General features: G+C 42.5%; 1 protein-coding gene across 1 annotated transcript; it reads right to left on the bottom strand.

The window, feature by feature from the left end:
* Positions 1-1,892: 1,892 nt before the first annotated feature.
* On the bottom strand, positions 1,893-17,867 carry ZDHHC6 (zDHHC palmitoyltransferase 6). Its single transcript, XM_075215698.1, has 11 exons — positions 17,779-17,867; positions 13,808-14,177; positions 11,984-12,075; positions 11,756-11,915; positions 10,689-10,850; positions 9,276-9,329; positions 8,007-8,174; positions 7,316-7,357; positions 5,441-5,586; positions 5,271-5,317; positions 1,893-5,012 (listed from the first exon to the last, which is right to left on the bottom strand). The coding sequence occupies exons 2-11, from the start codon at positions 14,072-14,074 to the stop codon at positions 4,912-4,914; spliced, it is 1,239 nt and encodes a 412-aa protein (XP_075071799.1). The 5' UTR covers positions 14,075-14,177; positions 17,779-17,867; the 3' UTR covers positions 1,893-4,911.
* Between the last annotated feature and the right edge of the window lie 2,763 nt (positions 17,868-20,630).

The raw sequence follows: 20,630 nt of genomic DNA, 5'->3' as shown, positions 1-20,630 counted from the left end.
CTTACCATGTTTTGTTAGCTAGCGCAGGGCAATACCCTGTGGGAAGCTTTACCCACACATCTACCCCTTCTCCCTGGTGTTTTAACGTACACAATGCAGGAAGCCTGGGACACATACCTCTGTCCTTTAGCCTCCTTCCAGTGACTCTATCACATAGCCCCCACCCCTTTGTTTAAACCTACGGGTGGAACACTTGTAACCCTAAATGTTCCTCTATTTCTTTCCAAAAACGTTTAGCTTTATGCTGTAAACTGAGTACGAGGGTATTGGTTACAGATCCTTTCCAACCCAAAGGAACAATGGATAGTGGAGAAACTGGGGCAGTTGCCAGTAAATTTTTATAATGAGACATGGAAACCCCTGGTTTATTGCAAAGTAAGGATACAGCAATCTATTACCAGGTTCTACAGGCTTCTCATTAATAATTTCCATTCTCTATCTGGCTTTTATTGGAGTGGGGTCTACCCAACAAGGCCTACCCAAATTTTGCTGACTCCCGGCAATGTGCTGCTCTCACCGCTAACACTGCACAAGCTCCACGGTATCGTTAGGTGTAAGTAAACACACTTTTCCACCTAAATCACAGGTGGCGCAAATATACCGTTTTTTTAATTGGCAGCGTCTGGAGATACATCCGGCTCAAAATAAAGATGTACGTACACTACGTTCACAAAGGTGTCAGATTATAAATCAGCCTCATTATAATTAGAAGTAGTACATTTAACAGTTCAATTGCTTCTAATAGTCAACATTTTTAAGGGGTGTTTCTATTCAAAGAGGGGGAGGGGGGTGTATTGTCGACAATGCAAGATAATGGTAAACAGGCTTTTGAGTTTCAAAACTCAACATACAAGCGGCTCAGCATCACAATAACAAAAACATATTTCATATTTATAAAAAAGAATAATCTTTATCATACAATTAAAAATATGCACAATCATTTTACTGCAGGAATTTACATATCCACTGACCAGATTACTGCATCTCATTGCGTGAGAAAAGTGCATCTAGCTCCCTCACTGAGCTCTGCAATCTACAATACGGGTGCAGGATGCACTTAACTCAACCCGCACTAGACCCTGTAACCCAGGCTTGGCTAACCTGTGGCACTCAAGGTGTTGTGAAACTACAAGTCCCAGCATACCCTACCAGCAATAAGCTGCTATTGGCAAAGCATGCTGGGACTTGTAGTTTCACAACACCTGGGGGTAAATGTATTAACATGCGGGTTCTTCAACACCCGCGAGTTCAGCGTCTTCGGTGATTAAATTTAAAGCTGCGCTGCATTGTAAAGGGAAACTTCCCCTGGAGTGCCACAGGTTAGCCAAGACTGCTCTAACCCATCAACCGATATGATTCTTGCAGAATCCAGAAAATGCGATAAAAAAACGCATCACTCAAGCACAGGTTAGTTTTCAAGCGTTTTTACCCGTTTTCCCAGTGCGTACGTGTGAACGAGCTATGAATTGGCTGAAGGATGTGGGAGGGTTAAATCAAGGGATGGCCAATAATGCACATTTTTAGTGGCACTATGATGAAGCATTCCGTCAGGAAAATGCAGGACCCAGCTATGCTGTAAATGATATAGATCTGGATTATCTATATCTTGCGGTTATCATTAATGCTGGGTAATCGGTTGCCCCATTTTGGCCGGTGGCTGGGGGATTGGAAGGCAACAAGCAACCAGGAGAGGAGTCTGTTGGGTGTATATCATAGAGCGGTGCTGGTTGTAGTTACAGGTATGAATTACAGGTGTCTAATCCAGTTACCAGATGTATCAGAAGGAATAGACCAAAAATACTAACATTAAAGTCACAGCCCCAGTGCAGAGTTAGTTCCACTTTAAACAAGTGACATCCTGACATCTCACGGACACAGAACACCCCAAAATGTGATTTGCTTCATGAGCAACTTGTTTTGGTAGATTTCTTTAATAGATCTCAGAATGAGTTGGTAACATTTGTCATTTTATTTATTCACTTGAAATAAAAACAATAAAAACACATCATTCCTCTGAGACATCCAGGAACATTAAGTGACTTTACAGCGCTAATCAATTAAACTGGGTTTTTTTCTGTCTTTTATTATCAACAGACTGAATATTTGTAAAAGATGAAATTGAACCCTGTAAAAAAAACAAACAAAAAAAAAAAGTCTAGACATTAAAAATACGAAGCATCGTACAGCAAAATAGAGGAAACACAACGGTACAGTAGGATACAGATATTTCTTGCATAAAACAATAAGAAACATAACAGCATGATTATTATATAGGAAGAAGTGCAATCATTTAGGGCTGTGGTTGAACATTTTATGATCCAATTGAGTATTTTGTAATTTGATTTTATTTAACCCTAATTAGATCTTTATGTTCATTTTAAAAATTCCAATCTCTGAGCATGATAAAATCTGACCTCTAAGAAACAGTCCCTGCTTTGCAAGTAGAGAAGGGACCCCCTAAAAGTCAGAATAGATTTGCACCAGTCTATCGCTGGTGTCCTCTGATACATAAAGATCTTCCCTGCAGTCAGGACCTGTGCTACAATACAGGACCGGTATAGTCCTTAACTGCAGCCTGACTGCTAATACACAGCTAACAGCAGTCAGAAACACAGGGAAAATGAAAATACTTGAGGTTGAATTGGAGATATAGTCACAATAAGAACGAAGGCTGGGCTTATTGTCAGAGAAGCAACGTAGAAATTGTTTAAAGGCGCCGTAGGAGTCTGCCATTGTGTATTCGCTGAAGAAGCCCCGCCCTCTTGTGTCACATGACTAATATTGAAAGTGTTCTTTAACAGTCAGAGAAGGAGAAATACACCCAGATACTAGAAACAAGTTGTAAAGGCAACTGTTTTTTGGTTTTGGTTTTTAACCTTCAAAACAATTTCATTTCAGGTTTTCGTAAGATTACAGTATAGTAATGGAAAAAATAAATACAAAATTAGCGCTCAAAAATTCAGCTACATCAATACCTTCAGTAAGAACGCCAACACGTCCGTCTTCCCACAGAGCTTGACGACAGGAGCACGAGTCAGAAAGATTTGGGGCAGACAGGTTTCACTATGTAACTTAATATGTTGTAACAGTAAAATTATTATTGAACGTCACTATGTATTCAAATGTAAAAAAATGTGTCCAAATTCAGAAAAACATAAGGTAGCAGAAATGTTTACAATAAACACATTACAACATGATTCCTAAAAAGTTTCCCAAAAATATGGTCGGGAAGAATAATCCAGCAATTATTCTGAAGGTGGTTGTAAAGGTCTTTAAAATCGATAGTTTTTATTCATACAATTAATCTACAAAAGAAAAGAGCTAATTCTACACCATGAAAAGCAAATAATCTGATATAAGAGAGCTTTAACCAGAAGTCACCCTATACCATATCAATATTTTTATTAATGTAGAAAAGGTGGCCCAAAAAAACTAGTCAATACAAAGATTTGTCTAACAAACTTTTCGTGCCAAGGACCACAAATGGGAGAAGGGTCATCAATGAACATAGGAAGGGTTCTTTAATGTAAGAGTAGTGAAGCTACGGCATTCCTTACCACGCGACAGGGTAATGATAAATTCACCAACAGAAGGTAAAAATGGGTTGGTTGCCTCTTATAAGAAATGGTATCTACAACTATAATGACTAGAGGACATTACGGGAGTGATTGATCCACGGAGTTTATCCAGTTGCCCTTTTTGATTTCGGAAAGGTATCTTTCCCCACTGTGAGGCTAATTCGGCAACGATCACACTGATGGTTGAGAGTTTGGCGTAGCAACAGACCCCAGTGAACGTGGTGAACGGAGCAGGAGAGGGGGAAGTGACCATTTTCTGTTTCTCTCATTGAACGACACCAAAAACAACTGTTCTGGTTGGAATTATCTTCTTAGCCAAACTTCTACCTCCATAAAATGAGTAAAACAGCAGGGGTCTATCCTTCAGTTTCCACATTAACCCCCCTACCCCGATCAGGACCTATTAAAACGTCAGGAGGCAGGAATGTCTAACAGAAAGCTGCTTCTCTGCTTCACAGCAATGCCTTTGCATCATTAGCAATACTTTTTTTTTATTTTTTGTTGCAATGAAACATGACAAATTGATCTTTTCACTGGATACAGCTGTAACCAAAATTCCTGCTAATAACCTCTCAACCTGCTATAAAGACTTTGCTGAAAAACATAGAACACTAGATAATCTAAAATGATGTATAAATAAAAATTAAAGTAGGACTTGTACAAGCCATAAAGTGAAAGTCACGTAAAGATGGAAGAAGGGCTTCAGTGTATTCCTCATGAATCAAGGATCCATTTCCAAGTATTATTTATAAGACGAACCATGATATGGGCCACGGGGAAACAATTAGGCTTCTGGTGTTTGGCATAGAGGAGATTTCTAGACATCTAAAACACTGTATTCTTGGCTCTATGGTTATCAGCACGTTTACTGTACACAAGGTTTACAAAACAACTGTATTAAAATTGACGAGGGAACTTGCAGCATCATCTAAATAAACTCTGATCTTGGAGAGAACTTACAGAGCAGATACACAAAGGACACTATGTCTACGTTGGCAGCACGGTGCATGTTGTGAAGAGTCCTGGGCTGTTTTCCGTGCATGTCCTGAGTATTCCGGAGCAATGGGAACCGCCACCATAAGAGACACTAAACAGCAGATCATTTCCAACATGTCGGATTCTATACATTTAGCCATGACTGAGGATGCACATCGGACGGACATGATGTGGATAAATGGCTGAAGACACAGTATGGTCGTGGAAGAGGTAGGTTATGTTCATAAATGGGTAATGATTTGGAGGTTCCCCTGTATTATCCGTGCCAGTCAGTTAAACCTTCCAGCAATACCGCAACGTAAGAGGAAAATGAACCAAACGTAGGTGTCTAGCGGGGCTATCTGGTCTTCTTCTCGTCATCGGACTGGTCGTCCCCTGTATCACAGGCATGTTTCACCACACATCTCCTGGGGAACCAGCCCCTCACTCGGATCCCATCTGGGGAACGATAGAACAAAAATAAAAGATAAACTAGCAACAAGAAACCTTAATCGATTTGTTATTCATGTTGTTATATTATACTGGATTAAGCTAGGTCATCAAGCTTTAGTTACCCTATATTGGCACCTCCCTGCCACAGGGTCCAAAGCCCAACCATCCACAGGGTCCGAACCTCCACCGCCTCTGGGCCCAAAGCCCAAACCTCCACTCCTCACTTTATACAAGAATTTCACTCATTTTAAGGTAGGTGCTCACCTTCTGGAACTACATCTTCAAAAATTCTGTCACCGTACATCCAGTGCCTGAGGAGAGAGGAGATTACATTGTATTCACAAGGTTCCTCCGCGGTACGATGGAGCGCGTGTTGCCCTCTAGCCGCAGCAGCATATGGCTACATAGGAACATAATAGAAGGAGGACACTTACTTCAGGCCTCTGGTAGCCAACACAAGATCCCCTTTCTTCAGCTTCATTCGGGGCTCCTCTGTACAAGGGGTGGTGAAGAAAGTCCGAATGCCTTTGGTTAGAGGACAGCAGGCCCCACTGTAATCTTCCACCGCCCTGTATTGTACCTACACGATGAGCAACGGCAGAATTCACTTTACAAATGTCTGAAGCATTTTGTCAAAGTCATCTTTCATTTAACAGACCGAATAGAACGGATTTAAACTGGACCCGTCGTCCTCATACAGTGGAGGTGTCAATATGCGGGTGAATGGACTCATTCCGCCGGTCACTGGGCCTATGTACCAGGCCTCCGTGACACAATAACTCTCCTAGTAAACGTATAGGCTACATACTGGTTCATATAGGTTTTACAGATTTTAAATTAAAAAGAGCATTCCAATAAGTTATACAAAACTTTATACTTGAGAAGCATTAGTAACGGATGTCTGTCTGCAGTGGAATAATAACTGCTTTGTACAATATGACTTCATGTTTGGAAGATATGAATAAGATAAAAATAAGAATTATTAAACACTAGTGATGAGAGAAATTACATGTATTCGTATCAGCATAAATAGTAAATTTGCATACATGTGACATGCGTGTATGTCTGCTTAGACTAGCCACTGAAGTTACCATGGGATCCTCTGGTGGCCCCAAGATTTAGTGGACTCCTACTGTATGTTTCATACAAGGAAACCATGAGAAATACACTTTTTGGGGGGCTCCGATATCACACGTGTCCACCGTCCCACAAAGACACTCTGTTACTTGCGTCATCATAGGAACACTGGAAAGCTACAGATGGACGGTCGTACTCACGTTTCTGCTGCAAAAATGAGAAGGTTGGGGCGGACCTATCCCCACCCCCCTATTTACTATACCCCTAAGCCCGCTCTCTCAATAGTCCACCCATGCAGCGTTTCACCCTCTGCACCCCTGTAATATTTAGCGGGGACCTGTAGGGAGCTGATCGGAATTACAGCACAAGAGTCTACTCACTCCTCTCCCACAGGTAACTGGATTCATTAGAGATCCCTGGTTGCATAGTCCCAAACTGAACTCCTAACTGAGGATTGTATAAAGCTAGTATGACTTACAGTAATCCTTACAAATATCCATGTTTTCATAATAAGGAATATTTCAACTCAAATGTTCTCTTTCCAGACACACATTTACTATTGTAGATAGTGTGTAAAATTTCCAGAAACGTAAAAAAAAAAAAAAAAAAGAAGGAAGAAGGAGAACAAAGAAAGAAGAAGGAAGGAAGGAAGAAGAACAGAGGAAGAATGTGACAGAGGAAGTTTTGATTTGTGATGGCTTATACATTTTTATAAACATAAATATTTAAGGTAAGGCTTTACCATACCAAATAGGTGTAGACATAATTATAATACATTTTAATTGTCATGATGGAATATAATATATAGTGCTGCAATCTACGGTTATATAAAACAATACACTTGGCTAGAGTAATGCTGCCACCTACTGTTATATATAATAATCACACATTATACACTTGGATACAGTAAATGTTGCTATCTACTGAAACATCAGCATAAAAAAGCTGGACATTTCCTGCACTGATTTCTGTATTCTAACCTGTAATCAAAGTTAAGTAAATCTGTGTTTTGTTGCTTATTATACCTCTGTGTCCGTTATCATTCCTTCTCTCAGTCAATATTTCTTGATTGTAAAGCTGAACCCAATTGTAAGTGAATCTAAAACATTATCTTCTAACAATCTACCTTTCTTTGCAGTGGCAAAAGCACCATTGTGACCTGGTACTATAATGGTTCCAGCAAACACCATACCATATTTCCAGGAATTCATCCTGTACATTATTGTACTTACACTGCGCACTCGCTTATCTGCTTTCTGTTTCAGCTGCTCCACCTGATAACACATAAGTCATATAAATGGGTCACTGAATAATATGTGAAATATTAACATCATTTTCTACCTCTCCCCTCCCTCCTCCTTATATCACAAACAGCAAATCTTTCTGCCAAGCTCTCTGGCTGTGTACAAACCCCAACTGTACATTCAGCAGGGAGACAGCCCGCAGATCTGTGGGCATGCAGAGGTTGTAGCGGCAACAAAGTCAGAGGAGGACAAGGGCACAACAGAGTGCGGGGGGAGGGTGATGACAAACATTAGGGGAAAACGAGTCAGTGATGGGGGAGTGAGAGTGTGCACAAGGGGTAAACAGAACCAGAAGTTTTTCATGTTACAATAGACAGATCAGAATCTTTCATTGTATCTTCATTTGTTTCCATCAAATCTGTGAAGCCAAAATATGGACCTAAAAACTATTTAGTGTATTTTAAAAGCAAACAGCACAGAAACTGATACATACAGTGAAAAACAGCATACAACACTGTGCGCTACGCCTGGTAATATAAAGTACCGGATAAGCGCATCCTAAGCTGCAAAATGTATTTATTAGCGATATAACTCTGAACAGGTTGTACAGACTACTGTAGAAAATGTTCCTGTTCCTTTGTTTAGCAAAGCTCTAACTCATTAATGACACCGTCCTTACCGTCAGCGTGTACCTGTGGCATCCTTCCCGCAAGCGCCACTCTAAGCCGTCGCCTTCAGGTGATCCGGACATGGTGAACACTTGGCGGAAGTTTTGCCATCTGCTGCCCTGGTCATAGGGGAAGGTGAAGGTCTCTCCGGTCTGATAATACTGAATCCTGTCCTTGGCCTGGAAGTAGAGAGAGGAAATATACTGTGATAATGAATTTCTAAAGACTAATGACATTATGCTCATGTGACTTTTAATGACTAGTTCAATGGATGCAGCTTATCAAAAGGTCATTGCCACCCAAAACGTATATTTTATTATTTAGTGATGGGGGCAATGCTGTGTAAGAAGAAATAAGTAACCACCAACTCCGTACCTGTCTCACTTCCTCTCCGATGCCGTGAGGCTGAAATACCTAATAAGTTATATTCTGCTTGGGAATACCGGTCACGAACAGAGAGAGAACGAGAGAGCATTGCAGAATAAAGAACTTGCCCATCTCCTACTGTGGGCAGATTATGCCTTTCATAGACTTAATGTAGCTCAGCTAAGTTTTGAATCGCATCAGGAACATTACATAATTATTCTGGAAATAAGAGGTCTTGTCCTTCTCTTCTAACCAGGTAAAATCTTTTACATCCAGGTCTGAAATGAGCTGTGTATTTCTATATAACCCCAAGCAGACACGCTGCCATGTTACACAATAATCTGGTTACAAATTATGAATCATTTTTATATTGGCTCAAGTTATACATATAGTTTTAGCGTTCCCCATTAAATGGGCCACTAAACGCAAATGGCTTTAAATAAAGTGTGATAAGGACATTCACGAACATCCATATAAACATATTAGGTGCTTATCAGAACTAAATATTTTTCCAGATAAAGTACTGATCATGGGGGCAGACTTTTCCCTATGCAGACTGGACTTCTTGCCAGTAAGCCTATTAAATGGTAGAGGTTTTTTTTAGCCTGAAAGCACTGATAACAGAATACAATAGCTTGCTGTGAGGTAGCCAACACTACATACAGTGACGGTGTTAATGTAATGCTATATTACAAGATGCCTTTTCACACCGGCTAAACCTTTGTATCAGGCTCGGTGGCTGTTTAATAATGTTCTGCTACATGTTGCTACTAACATTAATCCTTTGGTTATTTTCTATCAGTACAAACAACAAAACGTTCAGAAACGAGTCTGACAATAGGGCGGCTTTCTGGGAACACAGAAGAAGCGACATATTTTGGAGGAGGAAGGTGTGGATGCAGACAGCAGATTACCTTCTCTTCTATCCACGATTCAATGGAGGTTTTATTTCGCAGAATCACTTTCATCTGAAATACACAAGAAAGAATAGATGAGAACGGCTGGCAGCCCAGTGTGCCTCATCCTTTCATTTCCATCTACGGGACAATAGAGGTTTTGATTGGCTGTCAATCATGTGCCTGCATAATGCACACCCTGGGTGAGAGTAATGTGTCCGGGTGGAAGTGATCTTCTCAGCATGGGCTCGCTCTTTTGTATACTATTTAACCGGCAGAGAGAAATCAATTGCTCTGTAATAAAGGCATCAGTTGCCAGCGGTGCAAACCACACATCAGCATCCTTATATACAATGTTCATTGCGTGTCCAGCAGCCTCTACCGGTGCTTGTGGGCTCTGTGCAAGAAGATCTGATGAGTTCTGTCTGAGCTATGGTGCGAGCTGTTCAAACATCAACCAAACAATACACATCAGACACAGGATCTCTCCCTGTGACTCGGCTGCTGTTTAAAAGGACAACTGTGTTTAATCTGTGAAATGAAATGAAAGTTTACAGTTGAACCAGTAAATTATATATATAGTAAACTCCAGGGTTCATGGCAAAGACGGCTGGGGCCCTATTTATGCTATATTATATAATGCTGCAGCCTGTATAATGGTTTGTTTCCCATTGTGGAACTGTGAAACTTTGTCCTTGGAAACAGTGGGCCCCAGACATAACAGACGAAAATGTATGAAGAGCCCCATCATTACTTATAGGTTATGTAATGCTTATTATTTGGTTAACAATTATACACAACCGGTAGTTTCAAAGACACGGAAACACAGCATAAAATGTTCTGATGTACTAGTAGCAACTTCCAAGATCTATAAAAAATGCTGCACTGAGTCACCTTATACACAGCAGAGGCAGCCATTACCTGGGCCAACCCAATACTCTGCAGAAATCAATCATTCCACGAATACACAATGACAAAATGCCTCATGCTGCAGAAATGTCCGTTTAGGCCGCACTCTGTGATGTCACTGGTTCCCAGTGACTGGATAGGCCGCACTCTCAGTGATGTCACTGGTTCCTAGTGACCGAATAAGCTGAATAGGAGGGGGGGGGGGTCACAGGATTGGCGGCACCAGCCACTTTTGAAAGTCAAGTGTATCAGTTGGAGGTGAATAACATAATTGTAATATTCTGACATTAGAACGCACCCAACTACAGTATCCATTGATGGTGCATTATATAGAAATTACTGATGCAATATAGAAAGATTGCTGGACAATAAACCATTCTTACGAAGAGGATTTACCATCCTATATAGTGCACTTACAGAAGGAGGGATACGCACCCAGCGGTTTATCACTATTCGCTAGTAATGTCCGCACAATGTACGGATGACTGCCCAGAACATTAATTCCCACATCCCGACAATCACCTGAATACAGAACAGCATCCCAACTGCGATGGTGGTACCCAGTGCCAGCCCCAGGGCGAACAGCGTCACCGCAAAGGAAGAGATGCCAAAGGGAATGATGGGAGCCGGCTCCCGACGTGACATACTCATGTCAATCTTCACAGAACTCCACCCAAAGGATATCTAAAAAACAAAACAAAAAAACAAAAACCAGATATAGAGCGGTAAAGCTGTAATAAAGTAACTACAAAATACCATTCATTCTAACCTCATAGAAAGCTAAAATGCTGTAACAGGTCTGGACAACCTGTGGCTCCCCAGATGTTGTGAAACTACAAGTCCCAGCATACCCTGACAGCCATCATAGCAAAATCATGCTGGGGCTTGTAGTTTCACAACACCTGAAGAGCCACAGATGGCCCAGACCTGTGCTAGGGTCTTCATTACTCCTTGTGATAGGAACTCTGTGCCTAGGGAAAAACCACAACCATTGTTAAAGCGTTCCTGAAGCTTTTACCTTCATATTTGTCTATACCACCAGCAGTCGCTTTACATAAAGCTATTTTTATTTTGTTAAATAAACTTAATACTCCTAGTTTAACTTTCCACAAGTACACACAGAGTGCTTAGCGCTGTGGTTTTGTGTCCAAGGAGTCTCCATTTTTGCAATCTGAAATCTAACTCAGAATTCTTATTTTCTAGTATTCAAAATCACGTTGGATCTGAATAGAATGGGCACGGTCAACTAGACTTCTTTGACTTTTTGGAAGCAGTTGGGTCATTTCAGAGAATTATCAATAATTCAGTTTCAAATTATGGGAGCTGTATGTAAGATGTGGCACCAGACACACACACACAATGCTGTTTTGCTGCATCATAGGACAACTGACCCAATATCTACGTGCGAATGGCCTGAAAATGACCACAATGCCCAATATTGATCCTATTAAAACTAACAGCATCATTATATGGCATGTTGAGGACCGCTGATGGTTCCTATTGGCCCCAAATGTTCTCTATATACTGCGGCCATCTGTCCCCACGTGTCCCAGCTCTTCTCGTTGCTGAATTCACAATGGCTGCCTTACCCTGTTGTACAGCTGTGTGTACATGGTCATGATGAAGATGTAGGAGGCATGCATACAGCCGAGCGGGGCCAGGAGTAAGAAGAGGGTGAAGGAGGAGTGGTTCCGATGTCCGCAGCAGTTATTGATCCAGGGGCAGTGATGATCCATCTTCAGCACACACCTGAGGCACAAACATAGGATCAGCCGCTGCAGTCACAGCACAATGTACGGTCTAAGTCACTTACATACCTGTTACACTTGCGGCAATGATGGGAGCGCGGTGCTTTGTATCCCTCGCATACCTTGCAATACTGGAGGAACTTGCAGTCCTGAGGGTTCTCCTGTAGACACAGTCAGACACATTAACTCACACAGAAACAACACAATTGTCCGGAGCCACAGACCCTGAAAGAAACTTATGTGGAAGCCACTGTGTTTGGCGGGGAGGGTGTGTGTGTGGGCGTGGCTTGCACAGGTTGGAGACTGTGCTTGTTTGTCCTGATCTTCCTGGGTAAAATGTTGGGATATATGTAAATTTACATATAATGTGAAATATCTCAGGTTCTGTCACTTAATGGGAAGCCTTCTTACATAGCCTGTGAGCGTTACAAGGTTTCTCTTCATACTGACATGTATGCAGGTTTAAAGGACAATTTAAAGGCGTCACACTCTGGCTATAAGATGACAACAAATTAAGAGCTAGGAGCAAATTTGCACCCTGGCAAAACCATGTTGCACTGCAGGGGTGGTCAAATGGACAGGGGGGGGGGGGGGGGGGGTGTCCTAAGTCAACCATAAATTGAAGAGTAACAATGTGCTACATGCAAAAGCAGCCAGTATTCTCCATGCATGAAAAAACAAAGCAAAAGAAATACATTTGCACCCCTGCATTGCAACATGGTTTGTCCTGGATCAAATTTGCAGTTTTATTTTGTTTGCTTTGCTACTAACCGAGGTCCACATTAATGTAATGTAATTGAGTAATGAGTAGTTACTTGCAGGGAGCACTAACTGGTTTGCTCACAAGTTACAATATTGATCCTAAAGGTTCGTTCTGTGCTGAGATTTTGGGCAGGTCCTGAAAGCCATTAAAGAAATACAATCACCAGGTGCTGATTGGATCGACTACAGAAAGCTGTACGCACAGATCTTAAGCTACATGACGCAAGACAAGTGACGTGGAAAACGCTGCCGTCTATATGCGGCTGTGTAGGATCATAATTACAGAATAGGATACAGAGGTATCCGACTTCCTCTACTCTTGTACCTGTAATGAAGAGACGGAGCTTCACAGAAAGTGCGTCGCTTATAGGAGGAAATGTAAAAACTAAAAATATACTTGAACCATCTATGATCCAAACTACAAAATTAGAGTAAGCAATTTCATACCATTTTCCTTTCTTACACTCTCATAAATAAGTAAGCCATCACTAGTTTATTGCAAACCATAATTTAGATAATTACATATAAGAGCCAATTAATCAGAACCTTATTATAACTCCCCTCTTATCTTATTGCATCAGTGCATTCATTTGCAGGTGCGTATTGCAATACATAGTATTCAGACATAGAAAGGGCTGAACTAAATAAGCACTCAGCAAATTCTAGGATGTATTAGATCCAGGTAAGATGCACCCCCAACCACCTACTGAAATATTACCCGTTACATAACACAAGTTTCCACCACCTGACAACTTTAAGTTATTGGCTTTCATATGCTCATCTACAACGAAATACATTGCTTTACCTGTCCTCCTTCCTCCTGTGTCTGCACCAAAGTTTTATATCTTCTAGACATACATTTCTTTTTATTTAGCTAGGACACTGCTCAGCAAAATCAACAGCGACAGATATAAAAAGAAATATAAGATAGAAAGCATGCTTTGTATTAGCATTCCATAAAATGAGATAATAAAAAAACAAAACAAAAAACAAACACAACAATACATTTTGATCGAGAGGCCAATAAATTAAATCTGTCTGAAGGTGAAAACGCTGATGTCTGCCGCACTGTAATTTCGGATATTATAAAAGCAATACTTCCAGACCCCACTTCAGGTACAGGCGTCTTACCGGCTTCCATCCCAGAGGAACAAACCCAGGTCCAATGAACATTGCATTGAAGTAATTGTAAAGAATCATAACCGTCCAGTTAATAAGTGCCAGGAAGTTAAGGCTGCTCCCCGGGGTATCGAGAGGCCAGTACCATAGGACAGAGTCTAAGACTGCCACAATAGAACAGATTATAATAACCCCCAGGGCGATGATGGGCCCCCAGTGACAGAGTCTCTTCAACTCCCACAAAGTGTCCAAATTGATAATGGAGTCCAGTTTCGCCATGGTTCCTAAAGTCGGATCTTCTATCCCGAGAGCTGGGGTCTTCGTTCTGACGCCCTCAGATGATCACACTGGGCTTCCATAGTCTCAGGAACAAGGATCCCGACTGCAAAACATAATGACACAGTTACCTGTCTGGATAGACGTCTAATAACATCCAAACGGAAGCCTACAAGAAACAACACTTAAATATGGAGTTAAAAACCATTCATTAACTACCCCAGCTCGTAACTCCTCCACATTATCTGACAGATCAAACACTACACGCACTGTATAACAGGCAGACACTATTAATATTGGCTGCTGAACAGTTTTATGTTGAGCAACAATAGTGAATGGATCGGATAATTACGGATTCTCCCTCCGCTGTGGCTGGATGACACACTAGGGTTTTGTTTGGAAAGAACTTATTTTCTAGCTTGTTGGCAGTCATAGGAAAACCTTATTTTGTACAATGTTTTGTTACTGTCAGCTTTTAATGATGTTGTTGTTTAAACTAGCGTGTGGACCAATCTGTAGTTAAAGCGCAAAATATGGTAATTACATTGATCTAAGAGTAACAAACACAGATGACTCATTTACAAGTCACAGCTTATAGACAAGAAGCAAAATCACACCCTAACTTAATCCACATAACGCCTCAGTTAACTCATTCTGCGTCTGCAACAGTAGAGGGTTTGAAGCTGTAATTAAACAAAAGGGTTCCAAGAAATTCAAATATAGGGAGAGACTCAATTAGCAGCGATGCTCCAGAGAACATTGCAGCTGCGTATTTTTACAGTTAATACGGTAAAAATATCCCATCATATCCCCTCATTTTTGCTCGCAGGTCTATGGGGCACAAAAATGAGCAGATTTTTATTTATTTTTTTAAGTTTGATTTTTGCAAGGTCAAGAATTGATGAGTTGGAGAGGCTGACGACATTGTCCTTCTATAGAAACACAGACAGGAAATCTATTGTAAGCTTTTACCAACATATTTGTGAACATTATTAATAGCTCTTTTATATACACCAATATGGTTAACAATATACTTGTAGATTGGGATGGGACAATTCATATGTACATGGTTCTATTATATAAGTAAATATGGAGCTATTGAAACAACTTATTAAATAATTTTGATTTAAAATTACTAATTATCTGAAATAGACAAAAATGGAGACTAAAATCATATACCAAGTCTAACCCTAATCCTAATATTCCTAAGGGATATTATTATGTTCCTGAACAGCTCTGTAACATAGGTATTGTGTGTGTAAGAGAAGATATTCCCAGTACAGGAGAGTTGTGTTTAGGCTTAAATAAGGGCACTAGTCCATGTCACACTTGTACAATAGTTTAAAAGTCTTTTTCTTCGTAATTGTAAAATGATTATTAATACAGATCACACAGGGGGCGATTTTATCTGAGCATCAGGAAGAGTTAGTAAAACAGGTTCTTAGAAAGGAAATATTTACAATGTAAACAGCACAAAATACCAACAACTCTGCTTCTACCTTCCCTGCACAAAGCATGTCCTCCTATTCCCATCACAAGGGACCCCCACTAGTCCCATCAAAATCCTGCAGGGGACTGTAGGGACCCATGCCAATTCCACAGGGGAAGGGAGGGATTCTCTCCAGTCCCATCAAGTCCACATGGGGGGGGGGAATAGAGGACTCACTCCGGCCCTATCAATAACAATACCACAGAGGGGGGGGGGGGGGGGGGGGGGGGTTCACTTCATTCCCATCAATACCACAGAGGGGGGGGGGGGGGGGGTTCACTTCATTCCCATCATTATCACAGGGGGGAGGGGTTCACTTCATTCCCATCATTACCACAGGGGGGAGGGGTTCACTTCATTCCCATCATTACCACAGGGGGGAGGGGGATTCACTTCATTCCCATCATTACCACAGGGGGGAGGGGGGTTCACTTCATTCCCATCAATACCACAGAGGGGGGGTTCACTTCATTCCCATCATTACCACAGGGGGGAGGGGTTCACTTCATTCCCATCATTATCACAGGGGGGAGGGGTTCACTTCATTCCCATCATTACCACAGGGGGGAGGGGGATTCACTTCATTCCCATCATTACCACAGGGGGGAGGGGGATTCACTTCATTCCCATCATTACCACAGGGGGGAGGGGGATTCACTTCATTCCCATCATTACCACAGGGGGGAGGGGGATTCACTTCATTCCCATCATTACCACAGGGGGAGGGGGATTCACTTCATTCCCATCATTACCACAGGGGGGAGGGGGATTCACTTCATTCCCATCATTACCACAGGGGGGAGGGGGATTCACTTCATTCCCATCATTACCACAGGGGGGAGGGGGATTCACTTCATTCCCATCATTACCACAGGGGGGAGGGGGATTCACTTCATTCCCATCAATACCACAGGGGGGAGGGGGATTCACTTCATTCCCATCAATACCACAGGGGGGAGGGGGATTCACTTCATTCCCATCAATACCACAGGGGGGAGGGGGATTCACTTCATTCCCATCAATACCACAGGGGGGGGGGGGGGGGGGTGTTCACTTCATTCCCATCAATAGCACAGGGGGGGGGGGGTTCACTTCATTCCCATCAATACCACAGGGGGAGGGGGGTTCACTTCATTCCCATCAATACCACAGGGGGTAGGGGGTTCACTTCATTCCCATCAATACCACAGGGGGTAGGGGGTTCACTTCATTCCCATCAATACCACAGGGGGTAGGGGGGTTCACTTCATTTCCATCAATACCACAGGGGGGTGATTCACTTCATTCCCATCATTACCACAGGGGGGAGGGGGATTCACTTCATTCCCATCATTACCACAGGGGGGAGGGGGATTCACTTCATTCCCATCATTACCACAGGGGGGAGGGGGATTCACTTCATTCCCATCAATACCACAGGGGGGAGGGGGATTCACTTCATTCCCATCAATACCACAGGGGGGAGGGGGATTCACTTCATTCCCATCAATACCACAGGGGGGAGGGGGATTCACTTCATTCCCATCAATACCACAGGGGGGGGGGGGGGGTGTTCACTTCATTCCCATCAATAGCACAGGGGGGGGGGGGGGTGTTCACTTCATTCCCATCAATAGCACAGGGGGGGGGGGGGTTCACTTCATTCCCATCAATACCACAGGGGGAGGGGGGTTCACTTCATTCCCATCAATACCACAGGGGGTAGGGGGTTCACTTCATTCCCATCAATACCACAGGGGGTAGGGGGTTCACTTCATTCCCATCAATACCACAGGGGGTAGGGGGGTTCACTTCATTTCCATCAATACCACAGGGGGGTGGTTCACTTCATTCCTATCAATACCACAGGGGGGGGGGGGGGGTTCACTTCATTCCTATCAATACCACAGGGGGGAGGTTCACTTCATTCCTATCAATACCACAGGGGGGGGAGGGGGGGGGGGTCACTTCATTCCTATCAATACCACAGGGGGAAGGGGGGGGGGTTCACTTCATTCCCATCAATACCACAGTGGGGAGGTTCACTTCATTCCCATCAATACCACAGGGGGGGGGGGTTCACTTCATTCCCATCAATACCACAGAGGGGGGGAAGAAGCTCCCTCCAGTCCCATCAATGTCACGGGGGATGTGCTCTCTCTAGTCTCATTAATCCCCACCCCCACTAATGCCTGTTCCCATCAACCCGGGTCCCGCAGAGGACCCTGCCCCCACATACCTGGGCCATGGAGACAGAACAATAACCGCCATCATCCACCTCCCGTCCCCGCTCCTTGTACGAGACACTTCTTAGACTTCCGGGTTGTGTCTCCCCTAATACTGCACTGACAGGAACGGTGGCCCCTCCCCTCCGGCCCGGCCCTCAGTAGTTCCTACAGCTCTGCTCATTCCATCATTACACAGTACAGTCATAGACACTATTATGTGTGTGTCCTCCCACTGCAGTTACCTGGGCTGAATCCATTCATGTCAAATGCTTTTTAAGATGAGTCAAATATTTTAATACAGTTTATAACAATCTGAAATCAAGGAGTAGAACAGGAGCAGAATATTGTATGATCATTGGATTGTGTTTTGTGGTCATGCAGGTGATCTGTCTCATTGTTCTCACAAGTCAGGGGCAAATGCTGCTTTTCTTCATATGTAAATATCCCACTCAGACTCTCTGGAGAAGTCTGTGCGCCTCTATCCAGCCAGCACTTGGCTAAGATAAGTTGTCCTAAGAGGCTGTTCCTCCTCTTTATCTCTGAGAAACACCCTGCATTGCATTGTACCCATTTTACCATACTGTGGTGCAATTAAAGCCCTGGTTTAGCTAAAGGTGTTAGCTAAAGACCTAGGGGCTACATCTATGAAATAATTCTCAGTGATGTGGGTCTCTAAAGTATGTGACAATACTAGGTTTTCTGGCCAAATTTTACCCACTTCATTCTGGCTGGCCACCCATGGGTGCCTTCCTAGGCCAGGGAAGCCTACCCAGTACATTTATTGTAATAAAAACAACAGTAGAATATTATGTACACACAGTAAATAAATGCCAGGCCGGTTTACCACATCATCTGTCCCTTACCTCACTATCTTAAGGAGTTACAGTATACTTGCCTACTCTCCTGAATTTCGGGGAGTCCTTCCGGACTACCGGAAGAGTAGGCAAACCACCCAGATTCGCCAAAATTCACGCTACTGAATGGCGGGGGCAGGCGTAATCACGCCATTAAGCCCCGCACCCACTGTTCAATGCCATGAATTTCGGCATTTTATAATTATACATGACTTCTCCCCCAGGGATCTCCCGGGTGAGAAGTTTAGAAAGTTGGCATGTATGAGTTACAGTCACCTCGCTGTCCAAACTTGATGACCCATGGATCTCTCTCAGCTGTATATATAGACTCTGGTTGAGAACAGCAACTCAAAACCAGACCTTGCACCTTCCAGGAATCAATCACAGAATGAACACCTCATCCACCCCTGGAGTGGCTCCTTATATCTACTGTCTAATTTCCACCTGCCCTCCCTGGGCAAACCCCTGGGCCTCTCCTTTTTAAACATCAATGAGTGCTGGACTAGGGGGGTTGAAGAGGGGAGTGGAGATGAGCTGTCCTTCCACAGAAACGCCCCTGCTAGATGGCCTGTGTGGACTAGTTTTGTGAGAACAATGGATACTAATTAGTTTTCCCCCCTCACCTGTATCCTGCAACCTGATCCCTACCCATAACCCTGGCTTCACTTTAAGGATAATGAATAACAACCTCACTGCCACATCACCAATATACAATACACAATATACATATTTACAATGAGCTACAATATTCCCATTATCCACATGTAATTAGACACTGCATTTGTACTCATTTGGGCTGGGGAACAAAAGCAAGGGCTATAAAAAGTACAGGCTATAATCCACATTTTGTGAGAAACGAGGGACAAGCTGGTTAGGGTGCTATTAATACCTTGTTTCGCCACAGAATATATTATGCTGATCAAGCATAGTATTAATAGAAGTGTATATCATTTGCACTGGAAATAATTACACTGTTTCAAAAGTTACAAGAACTAATTCCCTGCTCGGTATAATAATTTATTTAAATGTTCAGTTCTAATCCTCAAAAACATTTTTGTAACTACACCTGGAAAGAAAAGCAGTATACTTAGCACTCATGTGATTTTCTTTATTTTATTTCAAAGTTTAATTATTTATAATTTCATCTATTAAAAATGTTTTAATAAAAACTCAGCAATATATGAACATGTTAATAATTTAAACATAATTATTAGCTTTTAATATTTTGCTGAGTTATTTAGAAAAATATTTTAATAGATGAAATAATAAATATTTAACATTTCAATGTGTTTTCCCCCATACGTGCCTCTTGCTAAGGATAACTCCTTTTCTTGTGGTTGATGATTTTGCTCTAGATCACGCAGTGATGGTTCTATTAAATGAGAATCTCTATATTACATGAGGTGACTCTGGATGTATAGATTACATGAGGTGATTCTCTAGATTACATGAGGGCACTCTGTATCTGTATATTACAAGAGGTGGCTCTGGATCTGTATATTACATGAGGGCACTCTGTATCTGTATATTACAATAGGTGGCTCTGGATCTGTATATTACATGAGGTGACTCTGGATCTGTATATTACATGAGGTGACTCTGGATCTGTATATTACATGAGGTGACTCTGTATCTGTATATTACATGAGGTGACTCTGGATCTGTATATTACATGAGGTGACTCTGTATCTGTATATTACATGAGGTGGCTCTGGATCTGTATATTACATGAGGTGACTCTGGATCTGTATATTACATGAGGTGACTCTGGACGTGGGTGACTGTGTGTCACATGACCAGTCTGGATGTGGGGGGCTGTGTGTCACATGATCAGTCTGGATGTGGGGGGCTGTGTGTCACATGATCAGTCTGGACGTGGGGGGGGGGGGGCTGTGTGTCACATGACCAGTCTGGATGTGGGGGGCTGTGTGTCACATGATCAGTCTGGATGTGGGGGGCTGTGTGTCACATGATCAGTCTGGATGTGGGGGGGGGGGGGCTGTGTGTCA

The sequence above is a fragment of the Mixophyes fleayi genome, chromosome 6 (assembly GCF_038048845.1).
Source record: "Mixophyes fleayi isolate aMixFle1 chromosome 6, aMixFle1.hap1, whole genome shotgun sequence".
NCBI lineage: Eukaryota > Metazoa > Chordata > Amphibia > Anura > Limnodynastidae > Mixophyes > Mixophyes fleayi.
The sequence above is the reverse complement of the archived record's forward strand: the minus strand, read 5'-3'. Positions and strand labels throughout refer to the sequence as shown.